General features: G+C 34.4%; 1 protein-coding gene across 2 annotated transcripts; it reads right to left on the minus strand.

Annotated features, from left to right (window-relative positions):
* Positions 1–923: 923 nt before the first annotated feature.
* On the minus strand, positions 924–17,209 carry LOC123535579 (opioid growth factor receptor-like protein 1). 2 transcript variants are annotated; one of them, XM_053529270.1, is made up of 7 exons: positions 17,045–17,209; positions 16,536–16,883; positions 15,753–15,825; positions 15,025–15,103; positions 9,577–9,643; positions 6,542–6,690; positions 924–2,236 (listed from the first exon to the last, which is right to left on the minus strand). In XM_053529270.1, exons 1-7 carry the CDS (start codon positions 17,120–17,122, stop codon positions 1,090–1,092), a joined length of 1,941 nt encoding a protein of 646 aa, XP_053385245.1. In that variant the 5' UTR covers positions 17,123–17,209; the 3' UTR covers positions 924–1,089. The 2 variants fall into 2 exon arrangements, with proteins under 2 accessions (XP_053385245.1, XP_053385246.1); XM_053529271.1 differs by having other exon boundaries at positions 17,083–17,204.
* Between the last annotated feature and the right edge of the window lie 257 nt (positions 17,210–17,466).

A 17,466-nucleotide genomic window follows, 5' to 3' on the forward strand; every position in this document is an offset into this window, starting at 1 on the left:
AAATCGTCACGGAGATTCTACTTTAATTTCAATAGTGACGTTGACCTTTGACCACCAAGCATGGATCATGTATGTGACATACTGTCTGGTCACGAGGAACATTTGCTTGTAGTGGTAATGCATATAAAAGTTACCGAGTGGAAACATTTTTTTCACTGACCTATACTTAAGCTTACACAGTGACCTTGACCTTTAACTGACAATCATATGTCATGTGTTGACACATTGTATTATGATGGGGAAGATTGTGTGTAATCAGTAAGAAAATACTTCAATGCATATAAAGTTATGGAGCAGAACAATTTTTACTTGACCTTCAATAATGACCTTGACCTATTACCTTCAAGCATACATACTCATGTGTGTGCATAATCTAAATATTGCCCCCTATTCACATACAAAGTTTTATGAACTTAGCTTGAACACTACTTGTTTAGTAACTGCAGGATCCAAATTTGCTGACGGATGAACGGACTGATGAACAGAGGGCATTCCTATAATAAAAGAGATGCGACATCACTTTTTCCACCTTTATGTATTCTTAAATCCAAGTTCACTGTTAAAATAAAGAATGCATTTCTGAACATATAATTGTGTTATAACTGATTTACTTTCTTATATTAAGTAATATACATATATGAAAATGCCAGTCAGTATTAACCTGTCATAGTTTAGTACATTCCTGTGAACTGAAAAAAAAGTAAACAACACCAAAACATCACTGTTTAAAACTAATTTGAACTGTGCTCCCCGCTTTGACAGATACATATTCATTGGTAATGAACCGTTACTAGGGTCCATATATAATACTGACAGAATGAAGATAAATGTTGTCTTTCAAACAATTAAAATGTTTGTCCAAAATGCTTTGTTGAACGTTTGGAGTTTTGATCTGTATCATAAATATGAAACAAAGAATACAGTTCAAGTGGAAAATTCTATTTAATACAAAAATTATCACATTCTAAAATAACGTGAACAATATCATTACTTAAGAAGTAAAGCTAGTTCATAAATCAATGTTAGATGCACATGTTTCAAGTAAAGTATAATTTGTTTAAAAAAAACATCTAAAGAATCTACACATGATTATTGTGTTTCCATCTTTTCTTCATTTGTCTCAGCTTCAGTAACAGATTTGGTACTTAATCCTTCTTCCAATTTTACATTATTTTCCTCTACTTTCCCATCTCCTATACTTGGTTCCTGATTAATATCATTTTGCGTTTCAATGGTATCCATCTCTTCCTGTTTGCCTTCAGAAGAGTCTATGTTGTCTTTTGCAGTCTCTTTGTCGCTATTTTCAGTAGAAATATCTTCAATACTGTGTTTTTCCTCTTGTTCATTAGCATGAACCTCTCCTATATTCTTATCTTTGTCTTCTTTTTCGGTGCCATCAATTTTGTTTGTTTCTTCATCTTTTTTCTCTATATCTTGTTTTGTTTCTTCATTTAAAGCTGTAGAATGTTCCTCTAAACCAGTTGCATTTTTGACATTTTGTTCATCAACATTTTCATGATTTTCCTCTGTTGAACCTGCTGCCTTCTCTGTATCAACACTTTCTTCAACATTATTCTCATTTGAACTGTCATAACATTCACTCCCTCTTTCTAGATCTTCTTCACTAGCTTCATTTTTTTCCATATTCCAATGTGCCATCTCCTGACTTTCATCCTGGTTACATTTATCTTCTCCATCCGAATCTGACATTTCATGATCCTTTCTTGTTTTGCTTTTACTATCATTCTTACTATCTTTCTCATCTGGGACGTCATCGTCAATTAAGCTCATTGCGTAGTATAGTGTTCCGTTATCATCATCATCAGAAAGCTCATTTTCAAAAGTTACCTTTTTGTCATCCCCATCAATTTCATCTTTTTTGTCTTGATTACCCTCCCTACCTTTCTTAGAAATCACTTTTTTGCCTGTCTTTGAATCAGTGTTTTTGTTTGACCAGTAACTGCTTGGAGGAGATGGCGATCTGTTTCTTCTTTTCCACTTCAAATTTTCATCTTCATTCAGTTTTTCATAATAGTCAAACATTTCTTCTCTCTCTTCCTCTTCTTTCAATACTCCGATCCAATATTTGACACAGCTATCAATCAAATTAGATAAGGTACCTTCCTCAAGCCCTTCATAAAGTATGAACTTTACAAAGTTTTTCTTGAGGTGCTCATAGCTAAACTCTCCAAGAGATTTCAGTATCCGAGTTATCCGCAAATAATTGTGGTATGATCTGAAATATTAAAGGTCTCATTCAGAAATCCTATGACAAAACATGGGCTAAATATTGTCCCTAATTTTACAATGCTACAGTTGTAACCATCTGAACATAACTCTGACAAAAAAGACAGATCCCTAAACAAAGTCAAAAAAGAGGGTCATTGAACCTAAAGCGCTCACCTGTGTACAAGGCTTCAATTGTGTTTATAAATTGTAATGGTAAGAGTACAGAGTTAGCTTTCTTCAATGTTAGCCTATATCATATATACATGTCACACACATTTTTTAACCTAGGCCAATAATTTGAACAATTACAGTACACAGTAAAACTCTGAAATCACATGCTAGATATCAAGGCTCTAGTTATTATGGATTCAGGGGAAAAAAATCAAAGTTTCTTATATATAAGCCTTTAAGTATGTACAAATGTACATGTCACACACAGGGGCCTGGCCATTTTTGACCTTAAGGCAATAACTTGGTCAATTAGAGTCAAACCCTATATCACATGCCAAATATCAAACATCACGAGGAGAAGATTTTTAAAGTCTGATAGCTGGAAAACCTATTTTTAACCAAAAATACCTGTATGTTCAATGAACCGTAACCATATGAACAATTTTGAAAGACAGCCACCCAGAGATCATTTGTGTAAAGTTTTATTAAAATCAATTCATTGGTTTTAGACAAAATCATCATCATCGACAGTTGTTTAAAACAAGAGCTGTCACAGGAGACAGCGCGCTCGACTATTTCGATGCTGGATAGTGAAATTGGGCACATCTGAGGAAACTAGAGCTGTCACTGGAGTGTTTAATGACTCCAATTGTGGATGACTATATTGCACAATAGCCTGAGTCTATGTCAAAAATATCAACTTAAAGTAATAAGAGAGGTAAAGATAAAATGTATCAAAACACTATATAAGTATATCCTAAGCAAAAAGGGGCATAATTCATTAAATATTGGTGCCAGAGTTATGCAGCTTGTGTCATATAGTGTGGGTGATGATGCTGAACAACTATTTTAAGTTTGAATCAAATCCATTCAGTAATAACAGAGGCAGAGTGAAAGTGCATCAAAACTTTAACCTAAAATTCTAAGTAAAAAGGGGAAATAATTCATGAAAAATTGGTCCTAGAGTTATGCACCTTGTGTCATATGATAAGGGCAATGATGTTGAACAATTGTTTAAGTTTGAATCAGATCCATTCAGTAATAACAGAGACAGGGTGAAAGTGCATCAAAACTTTAACCTAAAATTCTAAGTAAAAAGGGGGAATAATTAATGAAAAATTGGTCCCAGAGTTATGCACCTTGTGTCATATGATAAGGGCAATGATGTTGAACAATTGTTTAAGTTTGAATCAGATTCATTCAGTAATAACAGAGATAGAGTGAAAGTGCATAAAACTTTAACCTGAAATTCTAAGTAAAAAGAGGAATAATTCATGAAAAATTGTGCCAGAGTTATGCATCTTGTGTCATATGATGTGGGTGATGATGCTGAACAACTATTTTAAGTTTGATTCAAATCCATTCAGTAATAACAGAGGTAGAGTGAAAGTGCACCAAAACTTTAACCTGAAATTCCAAGTAAAAAGGGGGAATAATTAATGAAAAAATGGTGCCAGAGTTATGCACCTTGTGTCATGTGATGTGGGTGATGATGTTGAACAACTATTTTAAGTTTGAATCAAATCCATTCAGTAATAACAGAGATAGAGTGAAAGTGCATCAAAACTTTAACCTGAAAATCTAAGTGAAAAGGGGGGATAATTCATAAAATATTGGTGCCAGAGTTATGGCTCTTATGTCAGATGATGTGGATGATGATGAGGAATAAGTATTTCAAGTTTGAATCAAATCCATCAAGTAATTACAGAGATAAGTTGAAAAAAGAGAAAGTGTAAAAAAAACTTTAACCAAGGTGGGGACGCGGAAAGACGCCGACGCCGGGGCGAGTAGGATAGCTTTCCTTATACTTCGTATAGTCGAGCTAAAAATTGTTGATGAAAAGTGACCAAGCCCTCTGGCAGCCATGTTCTTTGACAAATCGGGGCAATTCGTGTGAAATTATTTTAAAATAGGACTAGCAGTTTCATACAAGAAGATTTTCTAATTTCTACAATATACATATAGGGAAAAGTGACCATGCCCTCCAGCCAGCCATGTTTTTTGACAAATCGGTATAATTTGAACAATCTTGGTAGAGAGTCACACAAGGACCATTTGTGCAAAATTATTTTAAAATTGAGCTCGCAGCTTCACTCAGAAGACTTTTAAAGTTTCCACTATATACATAAAGGCAAGTGACCACGCCCTCTGGTGGCCAAGTTTTTTTACGAATTAGTATAATTTGAACAAGAGCTGTCCCTAAGACAGCCAAGCTCGACTATTCGAAATATTGTCCCAGAAGCAGGAAAATATTACCCAAAATGGTTAAATATCAAAAGAGTTTTAAGTTCAAAAGGGGGCATAATTTGACCAAAATGCATATCAGTTATGGGACTTACTGCTATCAACTAGTTTTATAACCCCGAAGGCACATGTGAAGTTTCAATTCAATATCTGCATTAGTTTTGGAGATAGAAACTCGCATGTAAAACTTTAACCAGAATTTTCAAAGTCCAAAAGGGGGCATAATTTGCCCAAAATACATGCCAGAGTTATGGGACTTGACCCAGTGAGGTTGGTAATTGATCTAGAAAAAGAAAAAATAAGTTTCAAATCTATATGCCTTTTAGTAATTGCCGTATGTACTTGCACGCAAAACTTTAACCAGGATTTTCTAAGTCCAAAAAGGGGAATAATTTGCTCAAAATACATGTAAGAGTTATGGGACTTGATCCAGTGAGGTTAGTAATTGATCTAGAAAAAGAAAAAATAAGTTTCAAATCTGTATGCCTTTTAGAAATAGCTGTATGTACTTGCACGCAAAACTTTAACCAGAATTTTCTAAGTCCAAAAGGGGGCATAATTTGGCCAAAATGAAGGTCAGAGTTATGGGACTTGCTGCTATCAACTAGTTTTATAACCCCGAAGACACATGTGAAGTTTCAAATCAATATCTGCATTAGTTTTGGAGATAATAACTTGCATGTAAAACATTAACCAAAATTTTCTAAGTCTAAAAGGGGGCATAATTTGCTCAAAATACATGTCAGAGTTATGGGACTTGACCCAGTGAGGTTGATAATTGATCTAGAAAAAGAAAAAAATAAGTTTCAAATCTATATGCCTTTTAGAAATAGCTGTATGTACTTGCACGCAAAACTTTAACCAGAATTTTCTAAGTCCAAAAGGGGGCATAATTTGGCCAAAATGAAGGTCAGAGTTATGGGACTTGCTGCTATCAACTAGTTTTATAACCCCGAAGACACATGTGAAGTTTCAAATCAATATCGGCATTAGTTTTGGAGATAGTAACTTGCATGTAAAACTTTAACCAAAATTTTCTAAGTCCAAAAGGGGGCATAATTTGCTCAAAATACATGTCAGAGTTATGGGACTTGACCCAGAGAGGTTGGTAATTGACCTAGAAAAAGAAAAAATAAGTTTCAAAGCTATATGCCTTTAATTGATGGCTGTATGTACTTGCATGCAAAAACTTAACCAAGGTGTGACGCCGACGCCGACGCCAGGGTGAATAGAATAGCTAGACTATTCTTCGAATAGTCGAGCTAAAAATCTTGGTAGAGGATCACACGAGGATCATTTGAGTAAAACTATTTTAAAACTGAGCCAGCGGCTTCAAACAAGAAGGTTTTTAAAGTTTCTACTATAAACATATAGGGAAGTGACAACGCCCCTGAGTGGCAGCCAATTTTTTGACGAATCGGTATAATCTGAACAATCTTGATTTCATTTGAATTTTTTTTCTAGTTTTAGCTCTCTGTCTGACAGCCCCTATGTGAAACCAAGCTGAATCGTTTGAACAACTTTGGTAGAGGACCACCCAAGGAACATCATGACCAAGTTTCACCAAAATCCATTCAGTGCTTTTGGAACAGATGTTGTTTAAACACAATTGATGACGACGGATGGACAACTTGACGGACAGACGAACAAAGGACACAGCGTGATCACAATAGCTCACCATGAGCACTTTATGCTCATGTGTGCTAAAAACTTAACAGACTTCAAATGTATCTTCCTAACACATTAGTACTTCTTGTGAAATGTACAATGCCTGCATTTCTGGAGATAGGAATGTTTTTGATAGAAAAGTTGAACTGCCAAAACAAAACGCTGAATTAGAAATATCCAAACTCCAAAACAAGTGATATAAACTGTACAAAATTATAGATTTACTAACCTGTCCAAGTGCCTAAATCTGTCCCTCCAATTTTCTGCTCGTACTATTGTTCCATCATTCTCTTTCTCTAACTTCATGCCATAAAAATCCAGCATCATTTTGTATGAAGTCAAAATCCTCTTCATGGCTTTTCTGTTCTTCTGTAACTTCTGTATAAATAATGGGAACAAGATTGTTACTACTAAATCACCCACCACTCCAGGTTACATGGGGAAGAGCAGTATCACTGCTGTTTTTCATTAAACTTTTAGATATCATGATGATAAAAAAAAAAGAGTTCAGAGTTTCAAAGCCATACACATCAATTAGTTTTGACAACACATTGACTTGTAGGAAAATTGTACCAATTTCTAAGTCAAAAAGGGCCATAATTCAGCCAAAATAGTTGACAGGGTTATGTGCTCTTGCTTACAGATAGAGACTGTTATTACAAGAGCTCCGCTAAGCGGGGCAATATACGCCCGAAGGATTACATCAGAGGATGGTAGCAAAATTTAAAGAACTTGACTGTTGAAGCCCAAAGGACAGAAACAACAAAGGGAAGAAATTCAAAAAAAAAGTCCACAAATTTTTTTTCTAAGTCCACAAAAAAATCCTTACCAGGTACAGGTATGTCAAAATACACCTAAAATTGGAGGTACTATCCATGTTGTACCACAGAAAAGCGGTCTCGGTTATTACCTTTGGCCAATAATAAAAAAGTTTCAAAATAAGCTATTTATAGTAAAATAAAAGGGAAGTAATTCAAAAAAAATTGTTGTAAGCGAACAAAAAAGGAATCTGCCAAATAAAAACAAGAGCACTGCAATGCAGAGCAATATACAAACAGCAAAGTCATATATGACCTTTGACCCCTAAGTGTGACCTTGACCTTGAAGCGAGTCATCCGAAACATGTGCTCTGCACGTTGTCTCAGTGTGGTGGACATATGTGTCAAGTTTCTTTGAAATCCTTCAAGCAGTTCAAGAGATACAGAGCGGACACTAAACAAACTGATATGACCTTTGACCCCTAAGTGTGAACTTGACCTTGAAGCGAGACATCCAAAACATGCGCTCTGCACGTCGTCTCGGTGTGGTGAACATTTTTGCCAAGTTTCTTTGAAATCCTTCAAGGGGTTCAACAGTTACAAAGCGGACACAAAATTGCTAACGGACGGACAGACAGATGGACATCCTACCGATGGACCTTTATTGGATATTTCTTTTGTTAAAAAGCACCCAACAAGCGACAAAAAATACCCAATAAACACTACGGAATGAAAAGAATTTACCATTACCTATTGTTCTCAGTACCCAACAAATGTTCATTTGTGGGCATTGGACAGACGAACGGACGTTCCTACAGATGGACCTTTATTGGGTATTTCTTTTGTTAAAAAGTACCCAATATGCTACAAAAAGTACCCAATAAACACTAGGGAATGAATAGAATTTACCATTACCTATTGTTCTCTATACCCAACAAATGTTCATTCGTGGGCTCGGACAGACGGACACCGGGGGAATAAATATAATACATCCCTTCGGGCGTATAATAAACAAGTGATAAAAGTTTCAAAGCCATGTGTCAAACAGTTTAAACAAACAAGAGGGCCATAAAGGCCCTGTATCGCTCACCTGACCTACTGACCTAAAGATCATCAAGATGAACATTCTAACCAAGTTTCATTAAGATATGGTCATAAATGTGGCCTCTAAAATGTTAATTAGCTTTTCCTTTGATTTGACCCGGTGACCTAGTTTTTGACCCGACATGGCCCAGATTCGAACTTGACCTAAAGATCATCAAGATTAACATTCTGACTAAGTTTCATGAAGATACAGTCATAAACGTGGCCTCTAGAGTGTTAACAAGCTTTTCCTTTGATTTGACCTAGTGATCTAGTTTTTGACCACCCCCCCTCAACCCAGACCTAAACTTGGCCTATAGATCATCAAGATTTACATTCTGACCAAGTTTCATTAAGATATGGTTATAAATGTGGCCTCTACAGTGTAAACTAGCTTTTCCTTTGATTTGACCTGGTGACCTAGTTTTTGATCCTACATGACCCAGATTCAAACTGGAAATTGAGATCATCAAGATTAACATTCTGACCAAGTTTCATGAAGAGACAGTCATAAATGTGGCCTCTACAGTGTTAACAAGCTTTTCCTTTGATTTGACCTGGTGACATAGTTTTTAAACCCGGATGACCTCATATCAAACTCATCCAAGACTTTATTGAGAGTAACATTCTGACCAAGTATCATTAAGATTGGGCCAAAATTGTGACCTCTAGGGTGTTAACAAGCTTTTCCTTTGATTTGACCTGGTGACCTAGTTTTTGATCCTAGGTGACCCAAAATCAAACTCGTCCAAGATTTTATTAAGGGTAACATTCTGACCAAGTTTCATTAAGATTGGACCAATATTTGTGACCTCTAGAGTGTTAACAAGCTTTTCCTTTGATCTGACCTGGTGACCTAGTTTTTGACCCCAGATGACCCAATATTGAACTCATCCAAGATTTTATTGAGAGTAACATCCGACCAAGTTTCATTACGATTCGGCCAAAATTGTGACCTCTAGAGTGTTAACAGTCAAATTGTTGACGACGGACGACTGATGGACGGACGATGAAGGGTGATCACAAAAGCTCACCTTTGAGCACTTCGTGCTCAGGTGAGCTAACAATGAACTGGTACTAACAAATTAACAAAGATTTGTAAAAGGGGCCATAATTCAGCCAAAGTCTTTGATGGAGTTATCTTCTCCAGCCTTAAATTGGAAATGGTGATGGTACAAAAGTGTTGAAAGTTTTGAAGCTTTATCTCAGACGGTTTTGTCAAAATGTGGACTGGTACGAACTTAATTAAGGTGTGATGCCAACGCCAACACCTAATTCTTTGAATAGTCAAAGGGAATATAATTCCTGATGTAAAGTTATATTAGCTAAAAACTTCATGTGATGAAAAAAAAATTCTGAAGGGAAGAAGACTATAACAATCTTCTACTGCAGAAAAAAAATCCAAGATACACTTTTAACATACCTCTATTTCATGGAGCTGTAATTCCTGAGCATGCCAATTCAAACCAGATTCTCTGATGGGGAAAAGCCTGTAAGACCATACATGTATAATTATGTGTAATAAAAACTAATAACTAGCATCAAAATTTTGAAGGGACAATAATCAAGAAATAATTTATAGCAAAACCGTGTTTTAACACTAATTATACACGATTGGCAGTTATACGTCCGGCATAATAATTTCACGAGGATGCATACAAATTTAAATAAAATTGTAAAATCTAGATTAAATATGATAGAAGTTTTTATTGGCGTATGTATGGCGCAAAATGGTAGGTAATCACACTCCTTTGTTTATACATGCCAGGACCAGAAATGGTACTACATCTTGCGAAATAGTTCCATTAAGGCTAAAATGATGGCAAATTATTCTGCCCAGCCAATATCAATGCCCAAGTCCATGTGTGTGTAAATTAATCAAGACAATAATTATGGTATGTAATACTGCATTTTAAATCATCATGATATTGTTGCAATAACTAAAGCATTGTTAGACATATTAGAATGTGTAAAAATGCATCAACATTTTGAAGAGACTAGTTCACACTAACAAATAACAGGTAATAATGCATCAGAACTTTGAAGAAATTAGTTTGCACTTATGAAAAACGTGCAATTATGCATCAAAATTTTGAACTCTAGATTAGTTCAATTGTAATGGTACATCAAAATTGTGTAGACAGGTTCACATTAATAACAATGATCAATAATGCATCGAACGTTTCGATCAGATTAGTTCAAACTAATGAAAAATGTCTTTGAATCAAATAGCTCCTTATATAAACCCCAGGTCCATAGTTTGTGCTATTGACTGGTCTATAAGGGAAATCAAACTTTGCTGTGCTAGTCAAAAAAAGAAGAAACCAATCATGAAGTGTTCATAACACACAGAATGACTTGCTGGTCAACAGTCAAAACTAAATTGCCCATGTGCAATAATACTGATTATTAACAGGCAAGTCATTCAGTAAGTATATATTATTACACGACTCCTTATATAAATTGCTAGTCCACATTTTGTGCTATTGACCTGTCCATAATTTGCCACAGATTTACTGGGCAAAGTGAAAAAAATAAGAACTTCTAAAGTCATGTAATATTTTAAATTAATACATGTATTATCATACAGTCAAACTTTGTTGACTGGAAAAAATGCTTGCGGCAGCTCAGACTCAGTTATCAGTAGTTAGAGCCTTCACAATATACATTATACAAAGATTTTGCCGGGAATAATGACGAGTTCAAGCAAAGGGCTGTGCATGAATTATCCGAGTTCAATCGAACAAAGTTTGATTGTATATTATACCAGATTTATATTGTGCCCTTTCCATCACAAACACTTTCAAAGATGCTTTATTCAACTACTTGCCAGTCTATAGTCAACAAGAGCTGTCCATAAGACAGCGCGCTCGACTTTTCTCAGTGCTTGACTCTGAATTTGAGCTTTGCCAGTAAAAAAAAATCCAAGTTAAAAAGGGACATAACTCATAAAATTCGAGTTATGGGAATTGTGTCTCCTTGTGTAGACTTTGATAGTAAATAACTATTTAGAGTTTCAAGTCAAAAGCTTTGATAGTAAGAGACATTTGACTTTATCAAAAACTTTAACCAAAAATTCTAAGTTAGAAAGGGGCATAATTCTGTCAAAATTCAAATCAGAGTTATGAGAATTGTGTCTCCTGGGGTAGATTTTAATAGTAAATAACTATTTTGAGTTTCAAGTCAAAAGCTATAATAGTAACAGAGATATTTGACTTTATCAAAACATTTAACAAAAAATTCTAAGTTAAAAAGGGGCATAATTCTGTCAAAATTCAAACAGAGTTATGGGGATTGTTCCTCCTGGGGTAGACTTTGATGTTAAGTAAGTATTTTAAGTTTCAAGTCAATAGCTTTGATAGTAACAGAGATATTTGACTTTATCAAAAACTTTAACCAAAAATTCTAAGTTAAAAAGGGGCATAATTCTGTCAAAGTTCAAATCAGAGTTATGGGGATTGTTTCTCCTGGTGTAGACATTGATAGTAAATAACTATTTTAAGTTTCAAGTCAATAGCTTTGATAGTAACAGAGATATTTGTCTTTATCAAAAACTTTAACCAACGGCGGCACCGACGCTGGGGCGACTACAATAGCTCTACTTTTTCTTCGAAAAGTCGAGCTAAAAACTATTAGCCCTCAATCTTTGGACTTCAGGAAACTGGTAAGAAAGCAATTGAATGAATGTACATGTATAATCAATCATCAACATTTTGAAGTGACTTTATACCGCTTTAAATAATAATGTGTAAAAATGGATCAATATTTTAAAGGTACATCACTTACATAGCAGGAAAAGGAAAAGGAAACAAGAGGGCCATGATGGCCCTATATCGCTCACCTGTTATCACTGCACTTGAGGACAAGAAGGTCCTCAGAAACAATATCTAAGTCCAAAGGACGGGAACAACAAAGGGAAGAAATTTAACCAAAAAAAAAATGTTTTTTTTACAAGGTACAGATATGTCAAAATACACCTAAAAATTGGAGGTACCATCCATGTTGTACCACAGAAAAGTGGTCTCGGTTTTTCCCTACGGCCAATAATAAAAAAGTTACTAAAAATAAGCTATTTATAGTAAAGTAAAAGGGAAGTAATAAAAAAAAATATTGTAAGTGAACAATAGAAGGATCTGCCAAATAAATCTGTTGACATAAATGAAATTTCAGATCAGTATCTTCATTAGTTAAGGAGATATACCCATTTTAATTTGAAATAAAGGGAGGTAATTTGACATAAATCAGTCCATAGTTATCTACCCTGATTGTCTCAGTCCAACTAATGACAATAATGAAATTTTAAATAAGTACTTACTGATATAAATCCATTTTGATTACAATCAGGGGAGGTAATCAGATATAAAATAACTCTGGAACCTTCGATTGGATCTGATTTGTCATGGAATCCAAGATTTATTGTTGTTGAAGATATTTTAGAAGTTTGTATCAAATAAAACCATAAAAGAAGTATCTATATGGCTGCAAAAGCCAAAATAGCCAATTTTGGACCTTTAAGGGGCCATAACTCTGGAACCCATGATGGAATCTGGCCAGTTCAAGAAAGGAACCAAGATCTTGTGGTAATACAAGTTGTGTGCAAGTTTGGTTAAAATCAAATCATAAATGAAGCTGCTATTGTGCAGACAAGGTCAAAATAGCTAATATTGGCCCTTTCAGGGGCCATAACTCTGGAACCTATTAAGGGATCTGGCCGGTTTAAAAAAGGAACCGAGATCTTATGTAGACACAAGTTTTGTGCAAGTTTGATTAAAGTCAAATCAAAAATGAACCTGCTATTGTGCAGACAAGGTCAAAACAGCTAATTCTGGCCCTTTCAGGGGCCATAACTCTGGAACCCATAACGGAATTTCGCCAGTTCAAGAAAGGAACCAAGATCTTATGGGGATACAAGTTGTGTGCAAGTTTAGTTAAAATAAAATCATAAATGAAGCTGCTATTGTGCAGACAAGGTCAAAATAGCTAATTCTGGCCCTTTCAGGGGCCATAACTCTGGAACCCATAAAGGAATCTGGCCAGTTCAAGAAAGGAACCAAGATCTTATGGGGATACAAGTTGTGTGCCAGTTTGGTAAAAATCAAGTTATAAATAAAGCTGCTATTGTGCAGACAAGGTCAAAATAGCTAATTCTGGCCCTTTCAGGGGCCATAACTCTGGAACCCATAATGGGATCTGGCCAGTTCAAGAAAGGAACCGAGATCTTATGGTGATACAAGTATTGTGCAAGTTTGGTTAAAATAAAATCATAAATGAAACCACTATCGTGCAGACAAGAAATTGTTGACGCACGCACACACGGACGGACTGACGACGGACGAAGGGTGATCACAAAAGCTCACCTTGTCACTATGTGACAGGTGAGCTAATAAAATATCATCAATCAAGCAGGACAGAAAGGAAGAATTCAGGCCAAACAAAGTACATCATCCTTATTGAATTTCAGTACAAATCTGTAAACATTAAATTAATACCGTACAAGTGGATACACTCGCAGGTCTAAAAGTAGTTTGTAAATTTCTGTTTCCAGGCATTCCTTGAGCGAAAATATTTGCAAATCGCCAAAAGCTGAAGTGACATTTAACTTTTCCTGACTTGTGAATTCATGAATTGTTGAATTCTTGAGGTTTCCAAATATTTCTACTTACACAGCACAATTTTAATAGTAGAAAGTGAGCATTTAGAATTCGAATATCCTTTATTAAAACATATTTACTTTATGCAATGAATCTTTCTTTTGAATTTGTATAATTAATGATCAAAACTTTTGCTGAATTTGATGCTGATCAATCACACTGAAGCAATATTTTTGACATTTTTTCACCTTTGGTATAATTTGCTGGAGTTTTATTGAAGGAACTGAAAGACCCATGACACAGTGTTAGATCCATAGTAGAAATATATGTACCAGTATTCATTATTTTTACAAAAAGACTGTAATTACCACCATTTCAATTGGAAATATTTAAAAAGTGAAACATTTCTTTTGATTTAAATATAATTTATTACATTTGCATTTCATAGATAACAGGATATTCAAAAAAAAATGTACCAAAAGACAGGCAGCCAAGATAGGCAAACGGATGCAATAATAATTTTACAAATTTGGACTACTAATATTTTGGCTTAGAACTTCTTAAAATTATAATAAATTTCTGCTTAAAATTATACTTGTCAATGTACCTCTTTGACAAATAAAATAGATACTTTTTTATGCTAAAATAAATGTACTATCTTGGTTGGGCAAGCAGGATTGGCAAAATGAAATTTCAAAAAAGCTAACATGTATTAAGCAGTATATATTTAAGAGCAGATGATCAGTTTCAAACACATCCATCACTTGACCAATATCTGATTAAACATCATTAAAGGGACTCGCCCTCACATTTTAAGTGAAAATATTTTTCTCACAAAAATCCATAGAAAGTGAGTATTTTGACAGCGACAAGTGGTACAATTTTATTGATAAACAATTTTTACGTGATATCCTTATTAATAAGCAAAATTACTGTGCAGAAGCCAGTAAACTGTTCCAACGTTTTTGAAATTAATAATGTAGAAAAACGACATTCTGCATTTGGAAAGGAATTTACATAAGCTATCAGCTTGTTTTCCAATCCATTTATTTGACATGTAAAAATTTGTTGTACATGTTATGTGTATGTTGCTTCAAAATAAAAATATTGTTTAAACTAACATTCTGCATGCATATTTACACATATCTTACTCTTATATTCACCCACTTTATCATTTTTCAGTGCCATATACATTCTTTGCCAAGCTTGGTGGAAATGAACATGTTTAAAAATTTCACCCAAGACAGTGGGAGAGTAGCTTTAAAGAAAAGTATACTCACCACTGTATATATCCATGGTGCACCTCTAACAGTCTGTAATCTCCCCACCAGTCAATATGTATCTTGTCTATAAAATCACCTGCATAGCAAACACTGAGGTTTCACTAACATTTAATATTAACTTTTCCACTGTCTTTAAAAATGCCACCACGAACGACTATGTGTTAGTGCATCAAATATAGATATTTATAATTAAGGCAGTTTACCTGAACCTTTACAAATGATTTTTGATTTTTAGTGTAAAGGTTAGTAAAAACAACTAAATCTCATGTGTTTTCATAACATATAGTCTGTCAGTAATCAAATTTAAAAGCTGTCTTAAAAAATATAGCATTAAATTCCAAGATACCTATCTTTATTTTTTTTTTGTTGAATGATCTGGATGCCAGTGCCTTTAAAAGAGCAGCGATAAAACTTCAAGTACTTGTTTATTATTTTGGATACTTGAAAAGAAATATCTAAAATCTAAGCTTTATTTGTTACAATCATTTATAATGTACCTCGTACCTCCTTACTAGTGCACTCCTAGGGGTATTACACTTTGAGAAAAGTATGTGTTAAGATATGAGCCAATTCTTTAATTTTTAATTATGCAAGTGAATATAGCTATGAATTACACTTTTAAGTTCAACAATTTCTACAAATTTGAAAATAATGCTGCAATTATAGCATAGCTACCATAAAAAAATTCTTTCTTAATTCTAGAAGTTAGCAGGTATCTCTCTTACCATCGGGTTTTGAGGGGATCTGGTTCATGTAGAATCTGTAGTTGTCATCCTGATCAGGGTGATCTACTTTACCCTATAAAATATGAAAAAGTATCAATCAAATCCTACAACTTTCATGCAACTTTACACCTCGTTTGGGAACTTCATACTGGTGCTTTCTTCTGTCAAAAACTGCTTCATTAAGTACCGGTATGTTTGAAATGTTATCATACATTTTGTACATACACTGAAGTTGTTTAAAAATGAGAGAAAATGACCGGTTTCTATGGAAACAGCAGTCCCGCAATATATAAGTTTTAGGCTTACATTAAAAAGCTGACTTTCAATATAATATATTTTCTGAGGGTCAAGTGCTTCAAATCTGAATAAAAATTGTACTTGAAGGGACAGAGATAAACGAAATTCAGATTGTAGCAGCTAAAACATTGAAAAAATTACACGAAATACACTAAATTAATTTCCTATGGTTCAATCTAATTTGTATCTATCCTGGTGACAAGTTATACTACCTCCTTAATTGTTTTGAAGCATTGAACATATTTTAAAAAATATTCATTCAAAGATCTTCCATAGGGAAGTAGATATAATAATTCCAGGTGGCCGAAAATTCAATAAAAGAGTGATTTTTAATGAATTATTATTTTAAAAAAGTTAGTGTTTGTTTTGTTATTCAATTCAGTCAACATTACTTTCTGATAAGGAAAGAATTTTAAGAGTATATAAAAAAGTCTTTTTCCTAGCTTGTATATGCTTTCTATCTTTCAGATGCTCAGAGTTACTTACTGGGTATCCATCCCTGTATTGCTCCGTATCCTTTTGTGCCCCTCTGGTCCATGAGAATGAAAACATCCCTGCTCCTGTTATCTTCCTTTTCAGGCTCGTCTTCTTTTCAACAGGTTGACCTGGTTTCTTCTCAAAGGCTTGACCTTGCTTTTCCCCCGCTGCTTTACCAGCCTTCTGCTTCTGTACAACTGGTTTCTTTTCAACAGCTGTACTTGTCTGTTTTCCAGCAGGTTTTCCTTTCTTTTTCTGATCCACTGACAGAGTTTCAGTTTTGGTTTGCTCTTCTTTTGTTCCTGTGTCGGCTTCTTCTTCCTGTGCTTTAGTTTTTACAGATTTCTTTGTTTTATTCTAAAAAAAAAACAAGATATAAACCCAAAATATTAACGTACTAAATAAACAGTTACCTCGTAATTTTATCTTTTAATAATACACATGATCAACTTAAAAATAAAAATGACTTTCGTTCACTGCCTACTGAAATCGAAACCGAAAATAAAAAAGTTACTTACTGATTTAGAAAAAAAGTCTCCCATAACAGTTTGTCTACCTTTCTCATTTCTTCCTTTGCCTATTTTAGGGTTTGACATCGTGTAATAAACATTTCTTACAGATAAAATACTAAGTTTCACAACCTTTGGACACAAAGCCGGAAGTAAACAAACATGCGAGACGGTATAAATTCCATCCAAATATCATCCGTACCGTGAAATCACGGTATGCCTGAAATGCGAATCGTGAAAATAAGAAATGTTTACGAAAATAAGACACGTTTTCTTTATTTTATGTGTAATTTGATTTGATTTTATACTACTATTTAAATTCTACAAATACACTATCACAAACGAAAAATAAATGATCTTTCCCGGATTATAAGAATATACCAGACACAATGTCTCAGGAGTATTTTGAAAAGTGTCTGTGAGGAGGTTGT

The sequence above is a fragment of the Mercenaria mercenaria genome, chromosome 17 (genome assembly GCF_021730395.1).
Source record: "Mercenaria mercenaria strain notata chromosome 17, MADL_Memer_1, whole genome shotgun sequence".
NCBI lineage: Eukaryota > Metazoa > Mollusca > Bivalvia > Venerida > Veneridae > Mercenaria > Mercenaria mercenaria.